The following is a 15,964-nucleotide window of genomic DNA, read 5'->3' on the forward strand; positions in this document are numbered from 1 at the left end:
GTGCAAGCCACAAGTTCAGAAAGCTTATTCAGAAAATAAAAAGGGGGCTGGGGATATTCCAAGCTTTCTGCTGGGGACACATTTGGATTTTTGTAACATTTTGTATTCATTTGGTGACTTGTTTAAAAGGATCTTTCGGTTCTGGTTGGATGTTACAAAGTGTTCTAGCACACCTGTTCTGTGAAGCATTATGATATTCATGCTGTTGCTTGCCTTTGCAGGACATTAAACCATCTGCATTTGTGATGATTTCCAGTCTATGTTTGTATTGCTGCCAGGATTACAGAATCTGTAGGTGTGACAATCGGATGTACAACAATGAAGGGGTGTTTCGTCAGGGGCTGGGCAAAAGCTACAGGTTTTTCTATTAATTTTGAACTCAATAATTTGCAAATCATTATAAATGTCTCCTCTGGCTGTTAGCCTTCCATTTATTTCTGTTGTTACAGTATCTAGAGCAGCTTAGCAGCATTAACATCTAGGTTTCCAAAGAAAATTGCATCTGTGTACTTAACTTTGTGCTGTTTTTCTGTTCTTGGTGGCATCTGATATTCCGTCCATGGCATGTTGCAGTGTCATCAACCTGATTCCTGTGTTTTCTTGGAGATCACTGATGAAGACATGACACAATTTATTTTTATCTTGCTGTTATGAATGTGGAAAGCCATGAAAACTGCAGGAGCTTCAAAACACAGCAGGGATGAATTTATCAGAGGTTAAGGAGGCATTAATGCGCTGTGTGACATGAAAGGTAGCGCCTGCCAAAATTCCCCACATGACTTTATCGAACCCTGGACTATAAAGTACAAGTAAAAGGGGCTGATGCTTTCATTGCTCATTACATTGTTGTCTTGTCTTTTGTTAGGTATTTTCAAGTGATTTTTGTTTCACTGCTTTTGTCCAAGCAAGTCTTTGCTAAAGCTAACAGTTAATTTTTTGATACAAACCTATCGCAAAAATCCTAAAATAGGGAATTGCACTTTTCTGCTCCAGGGTGACAAATTGCTGGCTCATCTACTAACATCACTCATCTAGTACAGCATGACTCATCTAGTCACAAAGTACTCTCTGTTCAGCCAACCCAAAATACATGAGTAGGATGGGGAAGTTACAACAGCTACCACTGGGATCACCAGAAGTACAGCACAAAGTTTAATTGCTTTTTCCTTTCTGAGTTCATCCCATCATCACCATAGTTGAGAGAATTGTGACTGCAGCAAGAGCAGGGCAAAACAAAAGAGCAACTTTGGGGTACACTAAGAGCTGTAAAATGCTTCCAAGTACCTGTCCGTGACAGACGGAGTCTCTCCTTGGATTTTATTCCTCTCCTGTTGTGGTTTTCTTTTAAGTAATAAAACCAAACTGGGAATACGAGACATTCTGCACAGTCTCCCAGTCCCATAATCAACTGCACACTGGCAACCTCTCCCAGTGCCTTGGCAGCCACCTTCTGTCTGGTGTGGTAATGTGTGTGTGGATAGAATAGACAGACAGACAGGCAAGGCAGGCTGTCTTGGAGAAGAAAAGGGGCCAGCTGGAGGAAGAAGAGTCCAGTAGGCCTTGGCTTGCCCTCTGGCTAATCATGAGTTGTTACCGAAAGGGTAACTGCTTCAGCCAATTTCTGCTGGCTTCCTCTCCTGAAATAGCTTTCTTGTAAATCTCAGGAGACTCTGTGAGCTTGAACCTTTATTTACCTATCCTGCCTGTTGTTTGGTTGATTTTGTCTAGGCTTTTTCCACCTACAAAATGTTTACATTTAGGCTAATGGGACCAGCATTTGTCTTTGACTGGGTATTCAGATCTACAAGACTTTTTTTGAGTATGTTAGAGAGTAAAATAGCTGTAAAGAGACTGCACATATACATGACAATGAAAATTTTGCAGAGAGTCTTCTCTCCGACGACCAAATGGTGTAGCATCAAAGTTGAGATAACAGACAAAATCTTTTAAAAAAACAAATCATTCTTCATTATGTTCTATGTTATCTCTCACAAAGCGTCCATGGGTAAGTGAAGGGTTAAGGTAAAACCCTTTCTTCTGTTTGAACAAAGACAAGGTTTCTTTGGAAAGAAAGTCTGTTGCAAGAATTGAATTGAATTTTCACTGCAAAAAGAATGGAAGTCCCCAGGTCAAAGGCTGTGTAACCTGGTGACTGTAATGAAATAAGACTGTGATAATGCCACATACTCTCTGGCCTGACTAGTGAATCTTATCTACATGAACTGTAATTAATACAAACTTTTTGAGTTTTATTGCTTGAAAGGAAACCAAACCTTTTTTTTAGACCTCCCATTTTTCCAAACTGCCATATAAAATCCAGCAAGCTTAGTTTTCACCCAAAAGTAGATGTAGCAGAAACTGAAATGAGGTCTCAGCTAATAAATAAGCTGATGGCTCTTCCTCTTTGTATATTACTCAGGAAATATTTACATTTTTCTAAGCAATTATTTATGCTTTGTGTTCTTGAAGCATGGGAGAAGTGATTCTTGAAAGATCCCACCAGGACTGCTACATCCAGCTCTGGGGTGCCCACTGAGGTCGTGTTGGAGAGAGTCCAGAAGAGTTCACAAAAAATGGTCAGAGGGCTGGAGCACCTCTCGTACGAGGAAAATCTGGCAGCAGGGGTTGTTCAGCCTGGAGAAAAGAAGGCTTTGAGACCTTACTGTGGCCTTCCAGTACCAAAAGGGGCCTGTAAGAAAGATAGAGCAAATTTTTTAGCAGGGCTTGTTAGAGTAGTAACGATTTGAAAGGGGGTATGATTTGAAAGAAAAAAAAAAGGGTGTATCTAGGCTATATTTAGAATAAACTTCTTATGATGAGAATGGTGAAACAGTGGAACAGGCTGCCTAGGGAAGTGGTAGGTGCCCCATCCTGGGAAGCATTATGGTCAGGTTGGATGGGGCTCTGAGCAGGCTGGTCTAATTGCAGATGTGCCTGCTCATTGCAGGAAGTTGGACAGAATGACCCTTAAGGTCCCTTTGAACCCAGAATATTCTATGATTCATATAATTTGACAGGGGCTAGAAGATGTTCCAGAGACTGTGTTTTGAGGCAACAGCTCTGAAACATGCAAGATTTAACTGCCATGAAAGACTGAAGTTTGTTTGGCCTGGTATGTCCTGCTCTGTAAGCAGGAAGTATTTCTGAGAGTTATTCCCCTTGGTGACACGGCACTGATCCTCCTCAGGTTTTACTGCAGTTGTGCTCCTTCAAAATGTAATGTGACTGCAAAGCGTGTTCAGAGTAGAATGGCTATGTTGGTTCAGGTTAAAGGCTAAATGTCTAGCTTGGATGGCATCTCCAGCCCTAGCCTCAAGGAATTAAGAGAAATTTGTTATTGCCTGGAAACAAAATTTTAAAAAATCCCAAACAGTAAAAACCGCTAATAAAACAAAAACAATCCAAAAACCTAAACAAGGAAAACCAAGACAAACTCACCACTTGGCAGTAAATGTGCAGCATGGCAGTGCTCTGGAGAGGCTGTGGTTGCTGTCCATAGCAGGTGGCAGCAGTGCTGTGGCACCAAGCTGAGTGCAGCTCAGTCCTGTGTTAACAGAGTCACAGGGAGGTGGCACTCGCATCTCATGCTTTGTACTGCTTTTCTTCCTCAGATGCCAGTACTGGCTCCAAGATTATCTATCAGAATTGAGGCGTTTTAAGTGCTCTGTTCTTTCATCTGTTTTCAAAAGCAAATGTTTTAGGAGAAAAGGGGTTTGTTTTGAAGTAGTGCTGGGAAAAAATCCTACATCACAAGTGACATTAAACAAATCACCTCAAGGGCTGCATTGTTCAATTGCAGAGAATAGCCTATTTCATCTTAAAATAGCCTTATCTTAAGCCAGGATTTAGCACCATAATTCACAAACACATGCCTGGAAGATCCTCCTTGCATTACTGAGGTTATTTGGCTGCTATCATATATGATAATTTCCATGTAATCATCTTTTCAAGTTTATTGAATTTAATCCTCAATGCAGTTGCATTTGCTGTGCTTTTATTTTATGGGAAGACTGTTACATAGCTGTATTCCTATGATTTTAATACATATTACAAACAGATGTTTGGGCTTTTCCTTCTCTCACCACCAGAAATGCAAATTTAAAGTAAATATTAATCTTTTTTAACAGGGACAGTGCACACACTCCTGTAATGCATATTACCAAAACTAAAGGGTTTGTTAATTTCATTACTGCTCGTGTTTTTGGTAGAAAGAGCCACAATGGCCTAATCAGTTTAACATAAAATTTTACAAGTCAGGCTTTTTTTAATTACTTTTTTTTTTTTAATTTCAGTGGGAGAAATTACAGATGACAACAAGTGAGAGAAGAAAAATTGTGTGTTCAGTCACATTCCATGTAATTGCAATTACCTGCGTTGTTTGGTCATTGTATGTTTTAATTGACAGAACCGCTGAAGAAATCAAACAAGGCAATGATAATGGTAAGTGTCTTTTACCTTCCTCAGTGCTGCTGATAATGCAATGCCTGGCTTTGAAAGGCAGCTCTGAAACCAGTCACATTCTGTTCTTAAATAACAGCTCACAGCCTGCACCAAGGGCGTTAATGCAGAAGTTCTGAATGCGTCAGTATGAAAATCTTACCTAATGCCCCAGCAGAGAGAACTCTACTTTGTGTAATCATTACAACAGCTTAACTAGCCTGCCGGTTCTTCCTGGGTTAATCTCCCATTATCTAGGTAATTCTAAAGCTCAGGCAAAAAGATGAGTCAAGTTCAAACAGCTCAGTGCAAGTTCAGGTCCTTAAATAGCAATTTATTTATATTAATCACTTGAACCTTGATAGGAAGTAAAGTACGATAGAGCTTCTTCATTAACAACTTTCCTAATACGAACTTCCAAGACACTGTTTTTCAATTGTTAGTCCTTCATGTGGGATTTGAGTAGCATGGAAAGTTATTCTTGTGTGCTTTCAAATAGAATTTCACAGTGAATGTCCATGTTCCAGCTGTATTTATTGGTTCCCCACTGGAACAGAGAAGTCATGGAGTCTCCATCTGCAGAGATACTGAAAATCCAACTGGACATGTGTAACAAAATGCATGCTTAATGTCAGCATGAGCCATACTTAGCATATGTGGAAAATATATCCTAAATTTAACTACTCTTTTCCATTTCAAATTGAACTTTATTTGATCTTAGTCTTAAATGTGATCATGATGATGAAAAGCTTTTGAGTTTTGATCTGAACTGAAGTTAAGCAGCCTAGAAACATAGGTCTTCAGCTTTGTTTTACATTCCAAAGCTAACATGGAAAACAAAACAGGTGGAGCTTTGTGCCTTGCTAGTTAGATAAATATTTGATGATACTCCTTATGCTTACCTTACTTGCCTTAGAGAGGAAAATAAGCAGCAAGCCTCAGTAAGTCACAGATTAATACACACTACAAAGTCTTGGTTTGCATTCTTTTGAAATGGGTAACCTTCTTTTTATCTCAAAATCGTGGCCAGAGGACAGGACTAGGAATGGCTTTGAATTTCTATTTATGAGTACAACTAAATCACCCTAGTCATTACAAGGGGGAAGTTATTTGTGTAGATTAGCTAAATTTACATAACAAAACAGCTAACAGGGATTTTTGTTGTTATACACAATGCAAAAGAATAATGTTAATTATTCCTGGTAGGCTCAAAAAGTATTTATGATTTGCATAGCATTCAGTATTTGCCAAATGTAATGGCTGATTCTTTACACTAAAAAATTGACAGAGAGATGCCCTGGAGCTACTTACAACATGCAGAAGTAAGTGTGAAGAGGATGCTTTTGCTCCAAAATTTGCTTGTTGCAGGGGAGAGTACTTTAAAAAAAGTGAACATGTAACTGTGGGGAATAAGAGGGACATGTATGTAGTTTGCTTTCTTCTCCATTTTCTCTCTTTAAAAGGGAATTGACAAGACAATCAGCATTGGAGAAAAAAACACTTCATAAACATATTTTGAGAAGGAGAAAAGTTGAAACCCGGAATAATACTAGTATTGTTTGTTAATATTGTAGTTTTAAAAACCCATTTTAAAAGGATATCTCAAATTATTTAAGGGGTTGGGGTTTTTGTCTCTTTAGGGAAATACAATGCAAACCCTTTAATTGCTAAACCTGACACTGGTTTATAGAAAAGCAAATTTAAAATATATTTTAAATATTCTAGAGTTTATATGGCACCAGTGGTAGGAAATCAAGTTTCCCATAAATTTATTCTGCTTGAAGAAACAGGTATAGGTTCAGCTGACCTTTCTACTAATAAAGCTTAAGTCTGAAAACATGGCAATCCTGGAAAAAAAAAGAAACATACAAAACTCTCTGTCCTATACCAGTTAATAAAAAAAGATGCTTCCTGTATTACCACAGAAGCAGCAGCATCTTATCTTTCATGTTAAAAGGTGGAAGAAATCCTGAAAGCAAGCTTTTGAGAGTGGCATTGATGTTTTGGATTGATTTATATGACCACATGGTGGTCAAATCAGTTAAAAGTGGGAAGCAGTTTCCTATTCCATGGGCAGTTTCTTGGCCAGTATATAGAATAGGAAACCCTGTCTATTTTCTAGAGCCACAACTGCCCCAATAGCGTTCACGCACCCGGGCATTCTTAGCAAGTGGCTTCTTTTCAGTATACATTACTGAAACAGTGCTTGATATTCAATGTATAACATAAAGTTTCTATTTCAAAGGTGTCCTCGAATGGCCATTTTGGACAAAACTCGTTGTGGTGGCCATCGGGTTCACAGGAGGCCTGGTGTTCATGTATGTGCAGTGTAAGGTTTACGTCCAGCTGTGGCGCAGGTTGAAAGCCTACAACAGAGTGATCTTTGTTCAGAACTGCCCAGACACCATCAAAAAATTGGAGGAGAAAAGCTCTCCGTGCACTCAGCCCTCGGAGGTGAAGGACGCAGTGGTGGTGCCAGTAGCACAGACAGGTACAAACTCTCAGCCGGCGGCGGAAGAGGCGACATCGGAGGTCATGCCAGTTTGACACGGACATCGTTGCTTCCTCCTTGCAGAGTATGCTGTAGTGTTTGCTACACTACAAATGCTACAAGAAAGTAGAAATGACTGAGCATTTTTTCAGTTAAAGAAGACCCCAGCCAAACAACAAAAAAAATACCCCATACAAAAACCAAATCCGTACAAGGAAAATGGATCCAGCAAAGCAACTTGTTACTGTATGGAATGTGACCATTTGTGACATAGTTTCGCAACTAGTCAGCAAGTGTAGTGAAAGTGGAAGTGTGGAAAGTGCAATAGAGAACAGGTTTAACAGACAATGCCAAACCTATGTAACAATGTACTTTTTTTTCCCCCTCCTAACTGGGCTGGCTGGGAAAGTAGAAAACAGAAATGATACAATGATTTTGTTTACAGAAGACACAAAACCTTTCAACTCTTTACTACTGGAAGTTATATTTGCTATTTACCTTTTCAAAGATTCACTTCAAAGGGTACCAATCCAAGTAATATGCATTAACAGAATCAAAGTACAGAGAGCTGTATTGCAGCATTCCCTCTCTAAGCCTCATACAGTAACACCTTCATGTGACTGTAGTAGAGCTGTTTGGGCAGCTGTGTCAACTATAGATATTTGAACTAGTTGTTTTTAACTATGGCTGGATTTTTGAAAAGTAAGCAGTTCCGACCAGTATAAACTCATGTCTCCATAAGCTGCAGATAGGTTCTTTTTAAAGGTCAGGGAAGTAAGTATAGAAAGGAGTTATGTAGATAGATATGCATTTGGAAGAGCAGCTCCGCTATTTATTTTACTTTATAGGAGTGAATTAGGCATAAATTGGATAGACAATGTATTGAGGCAGAATTGTAAATGAAAAAAAAAAAGTTTAATGCAGAATTACACAGAAGTGAATTGTCTTTTATCAAAGGTCTGAAAAAGGATGACACACCCTGAAGATGAAAGCTACTTTTGGTTTTATTTTTTAAGATTCATGATACAGAAAGGTAGATGTAAGAGAACATACCCATACCTACCTACATATCTTAAGAAAACATTAATTTTTATCTCCTTGTTCTAAAAAGATAGTTTTTATCATCCTGACTGAAAGAAACAAATCAATGGTTTCTTTCTGTACAGGTAAACTTAAGGTGTTAGACATTCAACAGCTCAGTTGTTAATTTTGTGTTTTGAGCACTGGCATATAAAAATGAAGTGTGAATAGCATTAAAAGGTGCAATAGATATATGAATGTAGATACAATACCGCATCCAACAGGGTGAAATATATGTAAGGAACTAATTTTGTGATTCACTTTGCAAACTGTGGTGTTTACTGTAAGGACACAAGAGCAAGTCTTGACTCGGAGTAGTTATGTACTGGTGTGCACAAGTTTGGGGCCTGAACATAATGTGTATTTTAAAATGAAGTTGACAGTTCTTTTTTTAATCTTGTATTTAGTAAAGGAGGAAAAGCAAAAAAGCAAATAAAGAACCAGAGTAATGAGGACAGGAGAGTAGAGATTCACTTAAAGGAGGGCTGTCTGCCACAATTACAAATGAACTAGAGTTCTACAGAAGCCTTGAAGTTTCTAATGGTAAATTTTCTCTTTGTACCCTCAAGTATTTACAGTGAAATAACAGACTTAACCCATTCTTGCAAATACCCAGGCTTTAAGGCCTATTGGAATATATATACAAGGTATTCCTTTGTGAATGTTTACTGGCTTAAGGCTCAGGGAATACTAGAAGTAGCAATGTTAGCAAGAAATGTGTCTCCAATCAGATCATTATATTCTTTTGTATTGGCATTGCTCTTGTAATTTGGCTGTGACTAAGTGATTGTTATCTGGCTAGACAGGGCACAAAATCTTGGTGCTTGAATGGGTCCTTAATACACGTCAATATTTGCTGTAGGTTACTCCAGGTGAGTGGATTTATGTTGAAGTTTTTTCATGTAATGGCACACACTTTTTATATAAAATAATTTCCCAACTAGACAACTGCAACTTCCAATTGTAGCAGCTTCTTATTTGAAACTACATACAAGAGAAACCAAATAATTTCTCCATTTAAAATTGTGGTGGAGATTTCAGAAGGTCTTCAGAGCATGATGACACAATTAAGGAATGTCTAGTAACTGCACATGCTTAAGATAGTCTGCAATGGTTTTGGTTTTCAAATAAGATAGTCTGCAATGGCATGGTTTTCAAAAAGCTACTCGTTAAAAGGTAACTATCATGCTATCTGATGTCAGACACTTAAAATTACTAACTGAGTCTGAATGTTTGGAAGGATGTTTACAATAAAACTCAGCAAAATTTACTGACAAGGAACATTATTATGAAAGATAATTAAGAACTTTCTGAAATAATAATTTCTTACCAAGTGAAAGTAACCCTGCTTCTTTAGCCAGCTTGTTCTTTGACTGTGGTAACATCATGACCTCATTGAAAGTACTTTATCCCCTATTTTGTCAGTTTACTGGAGAGTAATTCACACTGGGTTTTTTTTCCTTGAAGTATAAAATTCACCTCAAAGAAGAAAATACCTGAAGATTCCGAAAGCAGAACTGTAGCATCCAACAAGATTTTGCATTTTTTAAAAACACACTTAAAGAGTCAGCAACAGAAAAGACAATGTGAAAACTTTTATACCAATGCCTTCAACTTCAAACACTGTTCTGGCACTCAACCATATATGCAACTGAGTTTACAGTTAATTAAATAAAAGAAAGCAGAAAGACTTCAGTTGAAATTCCTCCTCTCCCTTGGAAATGCTGAATGTGGACAGCAGGAAAAGGAGTAAAATGGGACACTATCTGCTGAGGTGGACAATGAGACAAGTCACCAGCAAGTGAGATTTCAGCTGGCTTGAAGCAGCCTTTAACCTTTAAAGCATTACAGTCTTAGCCTGTGCATCCCTTTCTCTTCTTAGATGCACTGGATTTTCTAGAGCTTTCAGGAATTTCATGCAGGATTGGAATTAGTTTCTGAAGCAGGGTACAACCTCTTCAAAAGGGCAAGGAGCTATTCACACCACCATGCCTTGGATTCTGGTCTTCAGTAATAAGAAAAGTACACGGATAGAGAAACTAGATAGATCTTATCAACCAATACTTTTTCATTCCCAAACAAAGTACAATTATCTACATTAATTTATTAACCACAGTATTCTATCCTGGAAAAAAAACCAAACCACCAAAACCACACAATTAAACAGAACAGTATACTGAAAGTTGTAAGATGAAGTCTAAAGACTTTTTAATGAAGATACCATCTCAAATAAAGAACCATATCAAATTCCTGTGTAGCCACAGTGCGGCTCTGGCAAATATGCTGACAGTGGAGTTTGGCCTGGCTAAACCCACAAGGGCAGAACCTGGCTCTGAGCTGCCATGAGCAAGAACAGCTTGTTTGTTTTAATAAAGGTAGGTAGAAGTAATTTGGTGTCAGGTCAGATCTCGAAGTTTGAACAAGATACTCCTGTATTCACTCCTGTGAACATGCACATTTCTTTTCCTGTGTTTAAGTTACAAGCATTATAATGTTTATTTCAAATTGGCATACACATACCACATTTGACTATCAGTAGCATTACAAAGATTCTTGATTAGTCCAACTGTGCCATTCACACACTGCTCTATATGAAGGTAGTGTTTATTTTTTCTGTGTAGAAAAAATAATTCTCCATCTCCAGAACAAAGAGTTTATAATTTCCAATAATGCAATGAAACTTACTCTGATGAAAATATTTTACTGTGTATAATATTTGGAACTACAAGTTTGTGTTATTTGTTTAACTCCCTCTCTTTTGCAAAAGAAAAAGTGTATGTTTTTGTGGGTGAATGTGTATTGGAAGACAGAAGGTAAGGGAAACAAAAGTAATGTATCTGCTTAATGTTGTGAAAAAATGTATTTGTATTAAACAAATTACTCAAAGTACTGCAGTATTCTACATTTGTCACCTTGTTCCCTAGAGCATCACATGCTGAACATGGATTAGGAAGACCACAATCTTGCAAGAAAGGTAAACAGTATAACTCAGTTGCTTACATAGTACTGATAAACTTGCTAAGATGCAAGGGGCTATTTCTGGGTACCCCACCTTGGCAGAATGCTCAGGAAAATACCTCATAGTACAAAAACACCTGAAAAGACTTACAGTTGCTTAACTTGCAGGCTTCAACCCTATAAAGAAGCCTAGAAAGCAGCTGGTTTCACATCCATAGAATAATGGACTAGTACTGGGTTTCAACTCCAGGGAGGTAAGAGGACGAAAGCTGCCTAAGGAAAGCAGTGCCTTGGAACAAACTGTTACAGTGATTTTGGAATGTCCAACACATGAAAGCTTTAAATATGGATTGGACAGTTAAATACTTTAAAGCTAATCCCAGCTCAGTTTATCAGCATGGATCCTGTTCCTTTTTGTAGTATTTTGTACTTTGATTTGGCAAGGTTTTCTCCTTTTTGAAAATCGTAAAGACATTTTTTAAATGAAAAGGAGTATTGTATGTTTACATTATAAAAAAAGCCTGTGCATTTTGTGAAGTGTAAAACCAAAGAAAATACCTTACCTTGACTAAAACAGAATGTTCCAACCAAGGTCCAAATTTAGTTTTGTACAGATCCACCTACTCCGTATCTTTCTCGTAGATGATCAGCTGGGGAGAGAGTTGAGCTAAGTTTCAAAATACCACAACTCTAGCTAGAATCATATGGCTGATGATTGGTAAGAATATATGTTCAAAACACAGAAGTAATGTTCTAACAAATTTCTGTATATCCAAGGCTAGCCACTTTTTCATTTTCTTAATGCTGCCCTAACTAGCTCACTGTGTAAATCCAAATAGATTGACAAATCTTTGCAAGATACAGAAAAAACAGCATAAACAAAGGAGTTACCCTAGTAAAGATACATTACTTTTCATTTATTAGCATATGGAAAAGTGGAGCCAATTTTGGTTTCATAATTAAGAGAGCAGAGGTATGAGTCCCTGAGCTTTTTGTTTTGCGCACAATAGTTCGAATCTCTTGATGAAGGGCACCATTAGAACATAAAGCATGTTTCTGTTTAGTTTGGTGTCTGTATACACATCTCAGCCAATAAAATATTAAGGCTGTTCTGCATGAGCTTTCCTAAAAGTCAAAGAAATTGTCAAAGAACTTGCCAAAAATACTGGTGTACCACATTTCCACTACCTATGACACACAGCTCAGAAAATAACCTTGACTGAGAACAGAATGATTCCAGTCTGCTGGAAAATGTGGACCCTGGGACAAACTTGCAATTTTGTTACCTGCAAATACCTATAACTGATACTAACAGAATCACAGGACTTTTTTTTTTTTTTTTTTTTTTAACTCATAGAAGATAATATATGAAAGTAAAGTATAGTAATTATAATTAGTAATTAGTGCTATTCCAAATAAAGAAGATAGGTCACAGTAATTTTTAAGTGTGTTAAGTAAACCACTAGTAATTCGAGGAGATAGTTCACATGACTGAAAACATGGTGAACAATGTGATCAACATATTTTAATAATGGCTCCCAAAGAGGATAGAAGTGGAAAGCAAATTTGCAGGATTAAGATGGGGTCATATTAAAGTCAGATAAGGACAAACCTAAGTGTTAATGGCTCGCAGAAGAAAGACTGCTACTTACAGGAGCCCAGAATATACAGTCAAAAGAACAAATCAGTCCAGAAGTTCAGGCAAAGGCTTTAATGAATCTTCAAGTGCCACTTACCTCTAGGTTTGCTGCCAATTTTTGAAAGCTGGGGAAAAAGAATGTTTCATTGAAAAGTGTGGATGAGATTTTTTTTGAGCACTTTGTATCTTAGCAATTGGCAACATCCCTTTATCAGTTTTAAATTTGCATGGTACTGTCTTGGTCAATTGTGTGAGCTTGAATAAGAGCTGATATTAGTAAGATGCTTCCCTTTTTATTTAGCAATATTGATATTACTAAATTTATTATTTTAAAATTCTGTTTTTAGAGTAATACCATCACTTTAGTCTAATAATTTGATTACTTTTATTTTTCCTTTGTAACAGGTAATTAGTTACAGGTTAATAATTTTAATATTTTAACATTTTAATAAAAAGTGGAGAGTCAAGGCCTAGGGAACTTGATTACAGCACCATTATGGTGTCTCACCATCAGCTTATTTTCAGTTTCCTTAGAGGAACTCTGCCCAGGACCTTGGCAGGTGATTTTAAGACAACAGCTTAAACTGCAGAGCATAAATCACAACATCTCATTAGCCAAGTCTCTTACCTTCATGAAATTTTCTTCTTTTGGGGAAGTCTGGAACTCAACTATAATGAATTTTTGCTCTTGAAATAGCTGGAAGATAGAATAAGTTATGCATTGTATCATGCGGAGACTGACCAAACAAGCCAATTTGATGTAATTCCGTACTGCAAGCATTTTATTGCCCTTTATTAGAAAACTAACCTCGAAGGTTGCAGAGAACTTTTTCTGCTGAGAAAAAAGATTTTTTGTACTACCCTTTCATATCTGCCAGGTGTCTAGCAAACCCATTTCAAAAAGTTAAACTCCCATATATACATTTTTTATCCCAGATTGTCCTCACATATGGCAGTGTCATCACAGAGATGAATAAATATGTTATTGCATTGAAAGACAAATTAACAAAAAATCATTATACTAAGTATATCCCTTTACAAATGGCTTAATTTGTTTCCAATACTAAGGAATTGTAAATTAATTTACATTTACTGTATACATGCAGGTTTCAGAACAGCAGCATCTTCTGTTTGATTTTGGTTTTTCTTTTTTTTTAAATCACATTTGCTTTATGTAAACGAAAGAAAAAAAAAAAATCATCATTTCTACTGGACTTAGAGACCGCTGGTTCTTTCCAGCTGAGACCATCAGTAGGGTATGTTTCACAACTAACAACTCAGCTGCTACTGAAAGTCTGAATGTAATTCAGCCAGTTCCTTAGGGAAGCCTGGATGAAGTAAAACAGAATAAGAACATTGCACCAAACTGGAAAGTACACTAAAAAAACCTGAAGTTCTTTCATGAAAGTGGCTTTATGGGTAAAAATATTACTATTTTGTTTGAAATGTTATATATTTAATATGAGCCATGATAATTAATGAAATAGTAATTTTAACTATTACAGCTTTGAGTTGAAAAATAAAAGAAACACAGGAACATTGCAAAACAGTACTTGACAAATTAGAATGAAAGAAATCCCCCCTAAAATGAATCCTGTACCAGAAAAAAAACCCCTAAATTACAGAGAATATGAACAGAGGATTTAGCATTAAAATCTGAAATCCTTGGCTACAAAAGAACAGAATTTCAAGTTATTCTCCTCAGCAGTTTGTAAGAACAGAAAACATCACATAACTACTTCCCATTCCCACTGTTACCAGCATCTACTTTCTAAATTTTAAAGAAACAAAGTAACAATTCAGAACTGAGAGCATTTGTCTTTTCTTCATCTGTAGGAAAGAAACCATTAACATACAACACTCTAATAGCTGGTTATAAAGTATGACTGGATTATGAAATTAATTGAAGAGATTCCAACAGCTTGTCTCAGTAACATATGTGAAGCAAAAAACTCTCTCTACATTTCCTGCCCACCCCTCCACCCCAGGCCTGTACACTGTTCTTTTTTCATTAATTCTGCAGTAGTTTAACAAGTCAGTTTAAAAGCCAGCTAAACAAGCATTGACTATATGGACGTCAAGGAAGAAAATTCAAAAAAGTCAGTAAGGTCTGATCTATAAACATGTTCTTGTAGTCTGAATGAAAAATGTTTAAGACTTAATTTCACACAATACCCAGATTTTTATAGCATCTTATTACTGAACTGTTTCAAGCAATATAGAACATCTTCTTCATAACTGCTTAACAATCTTTTTGAAGCACTCACCAGTATGTCAACCTAATAATACTGCAATTACTATGACACCTTCCAGTTATTGAGTTATCTGCTCATTTTCCTTCCATATTTTACAAAGTGTCATGGGAAAGTGACTCAATGTTTCTACTTGCAATTTCAAACCTCAGACTTTGTATACAAGCAAAAATTCAAAATTAATTTCCAAAAGGCAAAATCTGTCAAAGCACTGAAACAAACACATAAACAAGTTTAGTTCAATCCAATTATTCTGGCTCAGCTTCTACCACAGTTTACCACCTCAAGTTTTATAAATCAAAACAAGATAAATTTCACCACACAGCTCAGTTTAACAAAGATATAAAAATACCATGAAGTTCAGTACACTGATCTCTCAAGCACAAACACAAAGCAGTGATGTGATGGCCTGGAGATGTGGCTGGTGTCAGAGGCCAAGACCTCTAGCCAAGTTTAAGACTTGCAGTCCACCCGAAGATAAATTACATTACCCACCCATGCTCCAGGTCTATTAAAAGTTATTCAGGTTTCTTCTTTAGAATAATTTATAGAGGACAGTTGTTAGTTCTATATAACCTAAAGAGATTGGTTTCTTATAACATGAAAGGATAGCACAAGCCTATTTGTAAAGAGGGAAGAACTTAATATACACATTAACAGATTTAACACTCACCAGTAACTCTTTCTGCACAGCTATTAAAATACACACCTGGATGTCTGTAAAAGAATTCTAGGAAACCCACATAACTATTTACTATGACAAAGTCTTGATTGTTTAGCACACAGAAGTGTACTGGGGATCATGTACTAAAAAGATCATCCACCAGGAATAATTATTTCCACATAATTAATAGGCATTTGAGCTGTGACTACTACCATGTGCACAAACAGTTCAGCTGAACTATGACTTCGGTGCCCAGACAACCTAATACACACTGAGATATTCTACTTAATGCCTGCTGTGAAATTATCCCTAGTTCTGCACTTGCCCTTTTTCATTCTTTTTTAAATTCATTTTACAGCTTTTAAAGTGATAATCTGCTAACAACTTTCCTGAAAGGCACATTTAAAAGCATCTAAAGAGTTGCTTCATAAAGCAAGCATACT

General features: G+C 36.9%; 1 protein-coding gene across 13 annotated transcripts in view; it reads left to right on the forward strand.

The window, feature by feature from the left end:
• MARCHF1 (membrane associated ring-CH-type finger 1) overlaps positions 1-10,897 on the forward strand; it is a 222,783-nt gene extending 211,886 nt beyond the window's left edge. For all 13 annotated transcript variants that reach the window (XM_072928432.1, XM_030271420.4, XM_030271416.4 and 10 more), the window contains 2 exons: positions 4,293-4,440; positions 6,683-10,897. In XM_072928432.1, the coding sequence (XP_072784533.1) occupies positions 4,293-4,440; positions 6,683-6,984 (450 nt within the window). In that variant the 3' untranslated portion in view covers positions 6,985-10,897. The remainder of the gene's footprint in view (positions 1-4,292; positions 4,441-6,682) is intronic.
• The last annotated feature ends 5,067 nt before the right edge of the window (positions 10,898-15,964 follow it).

The sequence above is a fragment of the Taeniopygia guttata genome, chromosome 4, assembly GCF_048771995.1.
Source record: "Taeniopygia guttata chromosome 4, bTaeGut7.mat, whole genome shotgun sequence".
NCBI lineage: Eukaryota > Metazoa > Chordata > Aves > Passeriformes > Estrildidae > Taeniopygia > Taeniopygia guttata.